General features: G+C 46.0%; 1 protein-coding gene across 1 annotated transcript in view; it reads left to right on the top strand.

Moving 5' to 3' along the window:
- Positions 1-7,267: 7,267 nt before the first annotated feature.
- GNE (glucosamine (UDP-N-acetyl)-2-epimerase/N-acetylmannosamine kinase) overlaps positions 7,268-14,816 on the top strand; it is a 69,684-nt gene continuing 62,135 nt past the window's right edge. Inside the window, exon 1 of the mRNA XM_034773428.1 lies at positions 7,268-7,407. Within this exon, the coding sequence (XP_034629319.1) occupies positions 7,357-7,407 (51 nt within the window). The 5' untranslated portion in view covers positions 7,268-7,356. The remainder of the gene's footprint in view (positions 7,408-14,816) is intronic.

The raw sequence follows: 14,816 nt of genomic DNA, 5'->3' as shown, positions 1-14,816 counted from the left end.
ACGCTGGTGGTGAGGGAATCCTGTTCTTCTCTCCTTTGTCCTCCCAGCGCTCTCTCACTGGACCCAGGAAGCTCTGTTGTTCCACTTGGCTGGGAGGCATATTTTCACTTTCCCCAGCAGAACGGACCCTTCCATGCACAAAACATTCCTCTTCAGTGAGCCTGTAGCCCCTGTCTGAACTGGTTTTACAGTCCGCTGTGAGTGGCCAGCAATTTACAGCTTCCAGTGAGCTACAACCTGCCCTCCTAGACCGTCCATTGGTTTTAAAAATACAGTTTGTCCTTGGGACTCTGCAGAAACGGGTTTTTCTTAATGAACCTCTCCCTGGCTCTTCCTGGAAAAGCACCAGGCATGACACGGTGGTGGAGCTGCTGGGTGGCTCAGCAAGACAGCGACGTGATATATAAAGCCTTTCACTTCTAGTCCTTCCATTTGGAATCCAGCTCATGTTGCCGGTGATCATCAGCTGGCTCTTTGCTGGCCTATGTAAAACTAACTGGTGGACAAGGCCAACTGCCAGAGGACAGATGTCCGCATCAAAAATAAAAAGGGACCCCGCAAATGGGTAGCCTTGGCTGCCGTCCCGACAGAGAAGGGACGAAGTGGATGAGTGAGGAGAAGGAACTTTCACTGTGATAGGTGGTGACCTCTGCGTCCAGGGATGTACATGGGTGGGACGGTGTGAGGAAGCGGGCCATGGGTGCTCACACTGCACCATTTGCTGGCTAAATAGAAGACTACATTCTCCAGGCCCACCCATCTAACACCATTCATGGGCAGTAAATATACACCACATGTGTCCCTTAAAGAGCAACACTGATATAACTATGGCATGTGTGAAGCGAAGGAAAGCCCAGCTATTACACTGAAAACAAGAAAAGACACAGAACAGACGCTGGGGCAGGTAGACATCACCTGCAGACACACAAATTTGCCTTGGGCCATTGAATTGTGCCTCCAACATTTGTCAGTACTTCTCTTTGTGTGCACATCAGGGGGCACTGCATGTGTGAACAAGTATTAAAGTGTGCAATTCCCCAATCTGCATATACCAAGAGGAGGCTGGTGCAGAGACACAAAAACATGGCTGTGCCTGGTAAGTTTTGCAAAAGCATTTTTTTTTATGCCTGTTCGAAACGCTGTTTGACTGTTTTTGTTCGATGTGAACCTGAGCACATTGAGAAAGAGACTCAATCCATGGCCAGTGCCCTTTGCGTTTCCTTCCCCTGAGTTTTGCTTTTCTTGGATCTTTGCACAGTCATTCCTCTGACTCAAAGAACACCAGGAGGCCTTCTCCAGGTGAGCTCAGGCTAATATGGCACGGCTCCAAGGATCAAGGGCTGAGTCGCTGGCAGACTTACAGGGCAGTGTACATTACGCAAGCATTCAAGACAGATGAAAGAACTTACATTGAGGCAATAACTTCAGACTGATGTAAATCTCCTGTAGGAGACAAATCATTGGAATGGCTGGAACTGAAGTTCCCATTATGTCATATGAACGCTCAGTGACCTTTGGAGAATAGGAGTCTTAACTCTGAGCCAGGGTGGGAAAGTATGTTGATAAATTAGAGAGAATGGGTTTGTTTGTTCCTGTAATGCTCTGCTGGAAAACCTGGGCTTCAGGAGTCCTGAAGTTACTAGACAGATTAAATCATCCTCGTGGTCGAACTGTAATGGACACTTTTTACCAAAAACCCACACTTTTTACTAGATTGTTTGTAATGAGTCTGGGTTCAAATGCAGCTCTAAGTCTATTACACACACACAAAAACTTTTTAAATTACATAAACCTCAAAATACACTCATGGGCGTATGTATATGTGATGGGAGGGGAAAAAAACAGGGGTCCTGTACTTGGAGGTGGTGACCTCTAGGAGGGTTGCAGACAGGTGACGGGGGTCAGGGCCGGCTTTAGGAAGTGCGGGGCCCGATTCGAACAGTTTCGACGGGGCCCCAACAGGGATGACTTAAAAAAAAAAAAACACGTTAAAAAAAACGTGTGGGGCTTGTACTCACCGGGGCTGCGCTCCTAGTCTTTGGCGGCGGGTCCTTCACTCGCTCCGGGTCTTCGGCGGCACTGAAGGACCCGCCGCCAAAGTGCCGCCAAAGACCCGGAGCAAGTGAAGGACCTGCTGCCAAAACCTGGAGCGCCGCCGGGTGAGTAAAATTTAAAAAGGTGCCTCTAGCCAGGGAAGGGATTCTCTGCCACTTGCCCCCCCACTCTGGGTGGCCCTGCCACTGGGCGCGGGGCCCTCTTAAGTGCGGGGCCCGATTCAGGGGAATTGGTGGAATTGGCCTAAAGCCGGCCCTGATGGGGGTCATGAACCCCTTGCCCTTCCCATATTGCTAAATGGGAGGGCAATCCTGGCTAGATCCAGATAGAAAGGGAGTTGGGGTATAGAATAAACTTAGAACCACTAAACCTCCCGCAAACATAGGTGCTGGAACTAGGGGTACTGGGGGTGCTGCGGCACCCCCTGGCAAGAAGTGGTTTCCATTATATCCAGGGTTTACAGTTTGATTCAGTGGCTCTCAGCACCCCCACTCTACAAACTGTTCCAGCGCCCCTGCCTCCAAATCATGGTCCTACAAATCAAAAACCTTCTCTCTTTATTCCGGAGATCCTGGCTGCTAGGTGCAGTTTTACAATGGCTGTTCTACTCCGGGCCAAACTAGCTTTCGCTCATAGGTGAAAGAAGTCTTGGGGCCCCCATTGAAATAAAGGGGAGTTTTGCCATTGACTTCAATAGGGCCAGGATTTCACTGAGTGTCGGCAAGAGATCCCCATTACCTGTTGGTTTGTTATTGGTTTTTGAGGAACATATTTAAGGATGCTGAGCAAAGTACATTTTTAATGTACACAGTATATTATGGTCTGCCATCTTAATCTACATAATTAGGTGTGGATTAGTAAGTACTATTCATATGGGATGAAATTCACTGGGCAGAGAGCCCATTCATGTGCACTTAAGCCCCTTTTTTGTGAGGGCTTTAGGATTTAAATGGTGCATTGTATGTAGTATTCATTGCACTACTGACCTTTTCATGATACGTATTTGTTCTTGTAGTATGAATAATTCTGTCTATGTTTTATTAAGACCATTAAAAACAAGTGAACAAAGTTAAAGTTTCTCTCTAGCACTTCTTATGAATCCAGATCCTTCGAGAGAAGGGAAACAGGGTTTGTGACATTGGATCAGATCACTCGACGAGTAAATCTGGGATCCTGCCTGGCCTGGTACATTGATACCTCAAAGGAAGAAGATTAAAAAATAATCAACAAGATCCCAACTCACACTCAAGTGCATAGTGAGAGAAGGTGATTTCCTATTTATTAGCCTATGCCACAAGGGCTTGCCAAGATAACAGCTGGAAGGACACATGTCGTTCACATAAGTACAAGTTATTTCTTATTTGCCACAAGAAAGGAAATCGGTGTGCTCTGCACTACAGCAATGAAGATGTAGAGATGATCAGATGGTTGAACGTTCCGCGACAGGAAATGGAATCAGGTTGTAAGGGGCCTAACCTGGGTTGCTCCTGTGACGGGTTGGATCACAGAAACCCCCTTGGGAGCTGCCACCAGATGTGCAAAGACTACCCCTGCTCCTGTTTTCCCTGCCAGCTCAGGACTCCAGCACCCTGTCTTGCTGAGCCAGACACTCCCGTCTGGCTCCAGACACAGACCCAGGGTCTGAATCACTTGTCCCAAAGCTGCAACAGCTCGCAGTAGTGCGCTTGTCTTTAGCACTCAGATGCCCAACTCCCAATGGGGTCTAAACCCAGATAAATCCGTTTTACCCTGCATAAAGTTTATGCAGGGCAAACTCATAAATTGTTCGCCCTCTATAACACTGATAGAGAGATATGCACAGTTGTTTGCTCCCCCGGGTATTAATACATACTCTGAGTGAATTACTAAATAGAAAGCGATTTTATTAAATACAGACAGTAGGATTTAAGTGGTTCAAAGTAGTAACAGACAGAACAAAGTAAGTCACAAGCAAAATAAAATAAAATGCGCAAATCTATGCCTAATCAAACTGAATACAGATAATCTCACCCTCAGAGATGCTTCAGTAAGTTTTTCTCAGACTGGACACCTTCCAGGCCTGGGCACAATTCTTTCCCCTGGTGCAGCTCTTGTTGCAGCTCAGGTGATAGCTAGGGGATTCTTCATGATGGCTCCTCTCGCTCTCTGTTCTCTTCCCCCCTTTATATATCTTTTGCATAAGGCGGGAACTCTTTGTCTCTCTGGGTTTCCACCCCCCCTCACTGGAAAAGCACCAGGTTAAAGATGGATTCCAGTTCAGGTGACATGATCACATGTCACTGCAAGACTTCATTACTCACTTGCCAGCACACACATATACAGGAAGACCCACAGGTAAATACAGCCATCTGCAGACAATGGGAGTCATCAAGATTCCAAACCCTCATTAATGGTCCACACTTTACACAATTACAATAGGCCCTCAGAGTTACATTTTATATTTCTAGTTTTAGATACAAGAGTGGTACATTTATGCAAATCAGATGATCATACTCAGTAGATTATAAGATTTGTAATGATACCTTACAAGAGACCTTTTGCATGAGGCATATCCCAGTTACTTACATTCACTTATTATCGTATTTTCTCTAAAACTATCTCAGTTACATTATATTGACTTATTATCAAGTTTTTATAAAACCATATAGACTGCACAACGTCACAGCTCCAGTTGAAGACAAGTTGAGTGAGACTAGGTTATGTTGGTATGAGCATATCCAGTGGAGACTGGAGGGTTCTATCAGTAGGATGGTTCTTGCAATGACTCAACAGAAGATGAGCAGGGGGGCACCAAAGACTTGGTACATGGACTGGATATCCAATGTGCACAACAGCCTGGCATATGAGCATGAGTTTTGGAAGAAGGCTATAAAAGTCACCGACGCTGACTGGGTCAGTGGCAAGAAAGAAGAAGACCTATATTGTAGCGTCTAGGAGCTGTAATCATGGACCTGTACTATGTGCTGTACAAACACAGAACAAAAAGTCCATGTGATTAATAGTCATAAAAATAACCCAGAGACAGAAGTAATAAAGCCCCAGCAAACTATTCCATTAGACTTGGACTGGCTCAAAAGGCCCTAGAACAGCCAATCCAATTCCAGTTCAAAGCTCTCTCTAAACCACAACAATAATTACTGTTGTCTAATGGTCTCCTGTCAGCGCACAGATCCAAACCCTGCTCCTTTGCACAAAGCTCTGAGTAGCACAAATGGACCATAGCAAGGCATGGGATTGGGAATGGGTCTGAGCCCAGACTTATCAAAATGACTGTCAATCCACCCAGTCAAGAAGCATTAGAGCACATATAGCATCTCAGGGCTGTCCAGCTTAGAAGCTCTTAGGAAGAGGAAACAGCTCAGACAATGATACCAAAAATACCCTTTAGCATCCTGATCAATGGCGATTCGAGTTCCTTTTGATGATGGAAAGAGGAAGCAAGACTAGCGCCGTGTGCTATGATCTCACAGTCCTGTCTGCTACTATGGGAGTTGAGAGCCAGGGTGCCTCTATCATTCTGAACATAGTGCCCTGTCTAGAGGAGCTCTAATCAGCGGTATGAAAACAGCGGTGGAGCTGAACTGCTAACAATGCTGGGCATGTCTCATAAACATTTCCCCCAGGTGCATGTGGTCAAAAACATCATGGATTTTCCTTCACAACTCCTTCAGCTTTTCCTGTTACATCCTGACCAATGAGCTGGTCTCTGCATTCATTGAAAACGTTTGCACAAATGCAAGATCACAGCTGCACACTTAGTTGCTGTAGCTTAGGGTGACCCTATGTCCCGTTTTGGCCTGGACAGTCCCTTTTTTAAGCTCTGTCCCGGCTTTTTTGGCAAAAGTGGGCATTTGTCCCGTTTGCTCTTGCTGACTTGATCAGTTGGCAAGAGCAAATGGGACAACTGCCCACTTTTGTCAAAAAAGTGGGGTGCAGTGTGGAGGGGGTGGCAGGGCTCCAGTGACAGCCTCTTGTGGGGGGCAGGCAGAGTTCCAGCCTCGCGTGGAGGGTGGGGGGCTCAGGCCAGCCACAGGGCAGGCTTGGGCCAGCCCCTTCTGGTGTCCCCTTTTCTCTTTGGGAAATATGGTCACCCTATAGCTGTGCATTCAAATGGCCAGTTAAACATCTAGGTGTCCCTTTGCTGTGTCTGCAGTTGCCTGATTGGCGCATCCTGGTACTGGCTCTGAATGCACAAATGTGGTTGTGTACCTACACATGGAGTGTTGTCTGCAGACCCCCACACACACATCCTCCATTTTTGAAAATGGGGTGTTTCAGATTTCATTGTCCTCTCCTGAGACAGCCTTGCCTCAAAGGGAGGCACTGTTGCCTAGTGGACAGTGCACTGGATTGGGTCTTGGGAAACCTGGGTTCTGTTACTAAGCTACTGTGTGACCTTGGATCACTTGATGATTCCCTGTTCTGTTCATTCCCTCTGGGGCACCTGGCACTGGCCACTGTCGGAAGACAGGACTCTGGGCTAGATGGATCCTTGGTCTGACCCAGTAGGGCCATTTTTATGCTCTTATGTTGAGCCTCACCTCCCTGAGCCTCAGTTACCCATCTGTAAAATGGGGACAATGAAAAGTGCTTTGAGATCTCTGGATAAAAAGTGCTCTGTAAGAACTAGGTATTATTATGGTGTCCTGATGCCCAGCAGAGTATTGTTTTCTCTAGCTTTTTAGACGATTAGAAGCATGTGTAACAACTGCTGAAGATTCAACATGCCAACGATAAGCAATGGCCTGGAAGTGGCAGATAGGGCTGAGAAAGGGGGGAAGGGATAGCTCAGTGGTTTGAGCATTGGCCTGCTAAACCCAGGGTTGTGAGTTTAATCCTTGAGGGGGCCACTTAGGGATCTAAAGGAAAAACAGTACTTGGTCCTGCTAGTGAGGGCAGGGGGCTGGACTCCATGACCTTTCAAGGTCCCTTCCAGTTCTAGGAGATAGGATATCTCCATTAATTAATTTATTTAATGTACAAACCAGGCGTTCTCAGCCAGCCAGTTCTCCGGAAAAGGCAGCCTGGCATGAGTTGCTCCTTGGCAGCTGAAGAGGCTGCAATGATTTCAGTGGAAAAGTAAAATCAGCCTGTTTTTTTTTTTTTCCCCTCCCCATAATTGGAAGGGGGAAGAAGAGACTGTCCAGCAGGAATCTGTGAATGACTCAGAGCCCCAGCCTGGCTGGCAGAGGGGCGGGGCTTCGGGTTCAGGATGGAATTCAGGTGGCAGCTGAAGCCGGAGAGCAACCAGCGGCTCTGCTCATCGAGTCGGGACGGGGGCACCGAGCCAGGCTCGGCAGCATGGGCTCGAACGTGCATCCTCGCCGGCAGCAGGGCGTCGGAGGGCCGCATGTAAGTGAGAGCTCGCAGGAGCAGAGCGAGCCTGGAGGCGAAGGGGGATGGTGGAGGGGGGGACCACAGGATAACGTGGCTTCTCTAGCTTGACTGGGCGGTGGAGCATCTTGCCTTTCTCAGCTATTGCGGGGAATCCAGGGCTGGCATTTGCATTTCTCCAATGGGGGCGGAACGTGTAGAAAGGTTTGGTGGGGGGTTTTCTTCCCCCGTTTGCAGCCACACTGGCAAGACATGACTGGAGCGGGCTTTGTCTTACTCACTTTCCTCTTCTCAGCCATGTGAGGCAGATCTCTTTCCAAACAAAGGAGCAATGGCCAGGAATATAGATAGATAGATACTAAAGTAGTGAGATCGCTTTAAAAAAAAATACAGGAATTTGGCTTGCTTGTTAAGTTATGCGGCTGCTTTCTGACCCTGGTGTCTTTGCTTTCTTAACTGAGCAAATCTGACACAGGTCACTGGAGTAAATTAATCCCCAGGCTGCAGAAAGGGGAAGCTCTGCCTTGTGCTTTGTGCTGATTTGTGCCGGGTTGTTGTGGGGTTGTTATTTAAAAAAAAAAATAGTTTTATTATAATCTGTGGAAAGCAGGAGACTTGGGAAAGTCACCTGTTTTTGTCACAAGCCATTTCCACGCAGCAGCAACAACAAAAAGTCGCAAGCACGAAAAATTCCGAGTGTTGCTGTTGTGTCATCTGTCATTCAGGGCGATACATCTTACGGAAATGTTGTTAGGAAGTGTAAATATTAGGGGAGGAAGGATGGTCCTGTGCTTAAAACACAGGCCTGAGAGCTGGGAGAGCTGGATGAAATATCAGCCCTGGTGAATTAAATCAGGTTCCCATTGACTTTCATAGGGCCAGGATTCTGCCCCCCTCCCCCTGGCTCCTGTCAGACTTCATGTGTCACTGGCTCCTATCAGACTTCAGGTGTCACCTTGGACAAGTCACTTAGCTTTCTTGTGCCTCTGTTTCTTCATTTGTCATATGGTGACAGTGATTAGCTGCTGTGAGGTTCAAGGTAACTGGTTTGTAAAGCACGTCGAAATCCTTGGAAGAAAGGCACTGTGCATGTGCAAAGTAATAGTGTTTTTATACAGCATCTATTTCCATCTGTTTTAGTCTATAGCCAGACGTTGGGACATCTGGCAACTTCCTAAAGCTGATATTTTATTTCTTTATCAAGTGATTCCCCCCGCCTCTGTACTCCTTGGGTGGAAAAGATTTCAGTTACGTTGCTCTGTTGGTAGCACTTGGAGTGTAGGAGACTCGGATTCCAAGCATGGTGTTAATAATAATAAATAGTAATTATGTTTGTTGTGGCAGTGCCTGAGGCAGAATGGGGCCCCATTGTGCCAGGCGCTGTACAATAGTAGATGGTACCTGCCTGGAAAGTTTACAATCAAATTCAACCAGACGGCCCGGGTGGGGAAGGGATAGACAAATAGTGTAAGCTATATTAATGCCACAATTTTGGGGGGTGGGGGTTAGTTCGGAGGAGATCAGTTAAATGGGAAGGGAAGCGGGGTGAGGGGACAGAGGAGAGGAGAAGAAGGTAAGAGAGGCAGGAGTGAAGTCAAGCTGAGATGAAGAGACTGGGGGAAGGGGAAGGAGAGAGTTGGAGCAAACAGCCAGCCAGCAGAGGGCAGAAGTCTTCGGCTGTTCAAGACCCCAGGAGGCGCTGCTGTGCCTTCCCTGGGAGGGATGGGGGTGCTAGGGCTGGCTCTGCTGCTGTAACACCCGGATACTTCTCTGTGCCACGGTGTGAACTGTACTGTCCTACTGAAACAGACACTGCTGTGCCCACGCTCAGCAGACTGAGGGTGCCATTCCCTCCACCCGTGTAGAGTCTCTGGGCCGGATCCTCAGCTGGTGTAAACTGGCATTGCTTCCCTGACATCAGTGGAGCTACACCAGCTGAGGATCTGACCCTAAGTATTCGGGAGCTGTGCGGGGAGGTCAGGGAAGTGACATTCACACCCACCCCTGCAACTCTGTCCTCCCAGAATCTGAATGTTGGAGCCTAGCCCCTGCTCCGTTGCATTAAGAGCATTTTCAGCTCCTATAGTGTCTGGCAATAGCATTGGGAATTTAAGCTAAGACAGCTAATTTGATGTAGGTGTTATACGTCAGCCTCTGGCTAGTGCTTGGAGCAATATTTAGGTCCTCAGGAGAGCTAGGTCCATCCCTTTTCATTCGCAAGCAGGACAACAAAAATACTTAGCATTTTAGGACTGGGGTAGGGAGGAGGCCCAGGAACTCCCAACCTTCCATGAGAAACAAATGCCCCGTATGACATGTGTTCTAACATAAACAAACCATGTGTCTACGGCCCAGGCTCCCACATCAGAGCCTGTACAGCTGTGGATTTCCACTATATTAACACTAGCCCACTGGAGGATCAGGGCTCATCGTAGGACACGTCGTAAGTCAGGTGGGGGCGTGTCTGCTAAATACCTGCCATTGCAATAATTCTTTTTAAGATCTGAACAAAAACCAATCTTCCTTTAAAAAACAAACAGAAAAGCCTGTTTAACTTGATACCGGCTTTGATGCAAAGGGCTTCAGCAGGGTATCTGTCATACAGGGCTTAATCTGTGCCAGGGCTGAGCCCGGCCCCTAGGGGCCTGGCAGTTCAGAGCCCCGGCCCCTCAGTCCTCAGAGCCTACTTTATTTAACATAGAGTATTTCCCGCCAGAAGCATCACCAGCCTCTGTTGTTTTGTTGATATTGAGAAATGTATTACCATTGCTTCATGCTTTATGCTGCAGCTGGACCTAGATTCCTGCATAGCTGGCGTTGGCAGCATGCTCAAAAGATAACACCGAGGTCACTAGCACCAGAGAAGATAAGTACAATTCCACAGAAAAAAGCTCTAATGTGGATTTAAGGTCTGTGATGGCCTGTAGCGTTCCTATTGTTTTCAACATAAAATGAGATTTAATTTTTGAAAAAAAGGTTCATGACCCTCTATTTGTAAAAACTGAACTTCAATGGGAGTACGCACATGCTTAAGTGGTTTGCTGGATTGGGGTCCAAATAGATAAAGGGTAGGGAATGGGATACAACAAAAAGGATATTATTTATTAGGCACAGATCAAGAGCTGCAATCACGGACGTTACGCGGGTGCTGTACAAGCACAGAACAAAAGCAGTAAAATTGAACTGCTTCTTATTAATTCATATTGGAAATAACTTTTTCTTTTTAGTGTTCCTCTTATGTGAGAGAATAACTTTGAACTCAGTGGAACTATCACATCCATAAAGCTACTCATGTGCTTAAGTTTTTGCCAGATCAAGGTCTTAAGAGACAAATAGCTCTTTATAAAGCATATGGTAGTGTTTTTAATATGTTTTTGAGTTAATTTGTTTTTTAAAAGTCCTGCAGCCTTTCCCCAAGTTCCCATAGAATCTGGGGCAGAAATTCCATACATCCTGCTCCATCTGAAATCAGTGTCACCAATGGATGGAAGATTAGGCCCATTGACTGCAGTCTTGATGCTTTTTAAAAAATAATCACACTTCTTTCTCCATTTTTGACATGCTGTGGTTTTAACCCAAGTCCAAGGACCCTGGTGTCAGACTTCAGGGTGGGCAGCAGAGCACTTTAAGCATATAATGTTGTTCATTTTGAGAGGCAGTGTGTATGATGTAGTGTAGTGTTCAAGATGACAGCAACTGAAAGAAAAATATTTCTGTTTTTCAGTTCTCTTTCCACATTTGACAGCACTCTGTACCGTTAGTTTCACTGATTTTCCTGCGCTGTCAGTTTCCCCTGTTGTGTGACAGACCCTTACGTACAGCAACGCCCTGTAACCCACTTTTTAAAAAAAAAAACTGACTAGATTCCAACCCGTTCAGTATCGGCTGAAGCACTCCTGCAAGAGACAACCAGTTCAGCAAGAAGTGGAATTAATCACCTGTTTACAAGAGTAATGTCAAACCCTACTGCTGAGCTCAGAAAACAGAGCTGGGACGAATCCCCTGCTTGGATCTGATCTATACACAAACCCAGCAATTCGCTCAGGTCCATATTCACACAAAAGTCATCCGAAAAAACAAGGATTGATGATGGCCACTGCCATGAGGTGAAAGCCAATATGAAGTATGGTCCAGTTCCTCCCACAATCCCCTCACCTGCCCAGCCTGCTTCCTGTACCCCAACTCCTAGCACTCATCTTCCACCTACCCCCATCCCTCACCTTAGCACGCATGTTCCCATCTGCTCCATTGCCGTAACCAGATTAATTTGCTTAGAGAGACGACGTAGATAGCATGCTAGGCTGGAACTTAAGAGACCGGAGTTCTATTCCCAGCTCTTCTGCCAGGTGACCTGGGGCAAATCACTTCACGTCATCTCTTCCCTCCACTTTTTGTCTGTCTTGTGTATTTAGACTGTAATCTTTTGAGGGTGTGGACTATCTCTCTCTGTGTACAGCCCCTAGCACAATGGGGCTATGAACCCAGTTAGGGTCTCTGGGTTCTATTAGAAGCCCCGATTCAGGAAAACACACAAGTATATGCTTACATCTATCTCTGTTCAGCAAAGCACATGCTTAATTTTAATGCTTTGCTGAATAGAGATGGACGTAAGCCTATGCTTAAGTGCTTTGTTGAATAAGAATGACATCCTAAACTGCCACAATACCGATAATAATTCTCTTCGCTGATAGATACTGAGGTCTGATATTTGGAATTGGGTAAAGATGATTATCCCACCCCTACTGCATGGACAAGGTCTTGTGGGGTATTTTTGCGGGGGGGCAATCTTAGTGCCAGAGTCCAGGCTACATTATGGATTTTGGGCAATGTTTTAGGTTGTAATCATGTCAGTTTCTCAGAATTGAGTTGTATTAGCATCGAGCTCTTATTTGGCTTTTGTCCACTGCATACATACTTAGAGTAAGGACAAGTAGCTCCATTCCTTCCTGTGTGGCTGCAACTAAAGATTTATTTTGCGTATGTTTATTTTCTAAGCTGTGTAAATCATAGTTTAAACAATGAAACAAGCAGGAAGTTTTGCTAAGTCAACTGCAGGGTGATGTTCTTGTAGGAGTATACCCTGGTTTGTTAGCCAGGCTTACGTTAGCTGTACCATTCAGGACTGAGCCAGGGTTGTGGATTTTGACTCCTATGTTTACCCAGTTTATTGAAGCTAATGAAAATTGAGGCTCTAAGAATACTGATGTGGGTCAGGCAGAGTGCAGGCAGGTGCTGTACATCCTTCCTCACAGAGCAGTAGGGTGACCAGATGTCCCGATTTTATAGGCACAGTCCTGATATTTGGGTCTTTTTCTTATATAGGCTCCTATTACCCCCCACCCCCGTCCCGATTGTTCACACTTGTTGTCTGGTCACCCTACAGAGTTAATTCACCTCAATAAGTGCAACACACTGGCAGTGCAGCTCTACAACACCTCTTGAGCAGATTGCCAATTCTGTCCAGGTGGGTTTTTGACATGCACAAATGAGGACAGGACACGATAAGACCATCAAATCCATCTTAACTTGTAACCAAATGAGCCAAGGGTTCAGAGCTACATGCTTTGAGTGCAGGGGACTGGACTAGATGACCTATTGAGGTCCCTTCTAGTCCTACACTTCTGTGATTATGGGCCTGATTCACAGCGCAATGGGAGCCTGTTAGTTTCAACGGACTTTGGATCAGGTCTCTATCTCACTCTTCCACCCACGTTAACCCCCACAATCAGGGCCGGCTCCAGGGTTTTGGCCGCTCCAAGCAGCCAAAAAAAAAAAAAAAAAAAAAGCCGCGATCGCGATTGCAATCTGCGGCAGCAATTCGGCGGGAGGTCCTTTGCTCCCAGCGGAAGCGAGGGACCGTCCGCCGAATTGCCGCCGAATACCTGGACGTGCCGCCCCTCTCCGGAGCGGCCTCCGCAAGCACCTGCTTGCCAGGCTGGTGCCTGGAGCCGGCCCTGCCCACAATGGGGGTTGCTTTTTCTTTATGTCCGAATCAAGATGTCACTCTACAGAGTCAGTAAACGCACCTGGCTTCCTTGGATTGTACTTCTGAAATTTTTGATGCTTGACTCAATTTAAAAATTATATTAGATTTATCAAACACTAACACACACTATTTTAATAAAATTCCAAAAACGTCTGATTTTAAAAAAAACATCATGGCCAGATTCTAAAGGAACTGGTGTGATTTGTGAGTTAAAGTTTGAATCCAGACTCTCCCTTCTATCTGGGACTTTGATACATCCTGAGACTTTCACTACTGTTTATGCTCTTGTGAGTAAGGGAAGGCGCACACAAAGGGCTCTAGGCTAGAGCTGAGCAAAACTTTTTTCAGTAGAAAATGCAGGTTCAGGTTGACTAAAATGTTTTGTGAATTCATGATGATTTTGTCATATTGTTTTGGTTTAAAAAATGATAATATCTTGGGGAGGGGGGAAATCAATGTTTTTGTTTCAACATTCCTAAAACAAAACACTTGAATTTTTCAGTTGGAAGCAACTTTTCATTTTGAAATTTCTTTTGATTTTATTTTAAAAAATTAAAAATACATCAATGCTCACAATTGAAACACGATTCCCTACTAATATATTTTTTAATTTTCAAAAATTTTGATCAAAGGAAACGGTTTGGTTTTGGGTTGTCCTGAACCAAAAAATCTTATTCCCACAGCGCTAGTCTATATTTTCCTGCTGTTGGCACAGAATACGCCTAGTGCTTAACTTCACTTGTGCCCATGCCTTCCTTGTACTGGAATACAACCCTGTGCAAGGAGTTACAGGATCGATTCTACACTGAGGGCAAGAAGGAATAACCCCAACATCTCCTTTCTACGTGGTGTAGTAAGGCACAAATGGACTTGCATTATCCTTCCCTTCCCTTTCCTCTGAAGCATCACGTATAATCGACTACCAGAGGGGGAATACTGGATGTGACAGACCAGTGCTCTGTTCGGATATGGATAGTTCCTTTGTCATAAACAATTGCTCACTGTTTATCTGGCAGTTTTAACTAGGAAAGAAACTGAAAAATGTATTACAAGATGATCACTTCCCTCCCCGCCCCCCCATTGCATGTGCTTGCTCTAATATTTTTCTTTGGTGTTTATAACGAGTAGTACTTGTTGCTTGGTACGTTTTAGTAAATTCACACAGAGTACATTCATTACAGTGGTAATTCACAGTGACTGTACCCTAGGGACAAGACTTTCAAAAGTGACTAGTGATTTGGCCGCCCAACTTTAGATACCTTGCAGGGGCCTGATTCTTAGACAGTGCTGAGCAGCTGTCCTTTAAAGTTCAGGCCCCTGTTAAGGTGATTTAAGTTGGGCCCAGCATAAATGAGGCAGCCAAACATTGCTAGTTGCTTTTAAAAATCTTGGCCTGAATTTTCACATCCCAGTAGTTAGTTAGCTCTCAGTTTCAGTATAA

This window comes from Trachemys scripta, chromosome 6 (assembly GCF_013100865.1).
Source record: "Trachemys scripta elegans isolate TJP31775 chromosome 6, CAS_Tse_1.0, whole genome shotgun sequence".
Lineage (NCBI taxonomy): Eukaryota > Metazoa > Chordata > Testudines > Emydidae > Trachemys > Trachemys scripta.
The sequence above is the reverse complement of the archived record's forward strand: the minus strand, read 5'-3'. Positions and strand labels throughout refer to the sequence as shown.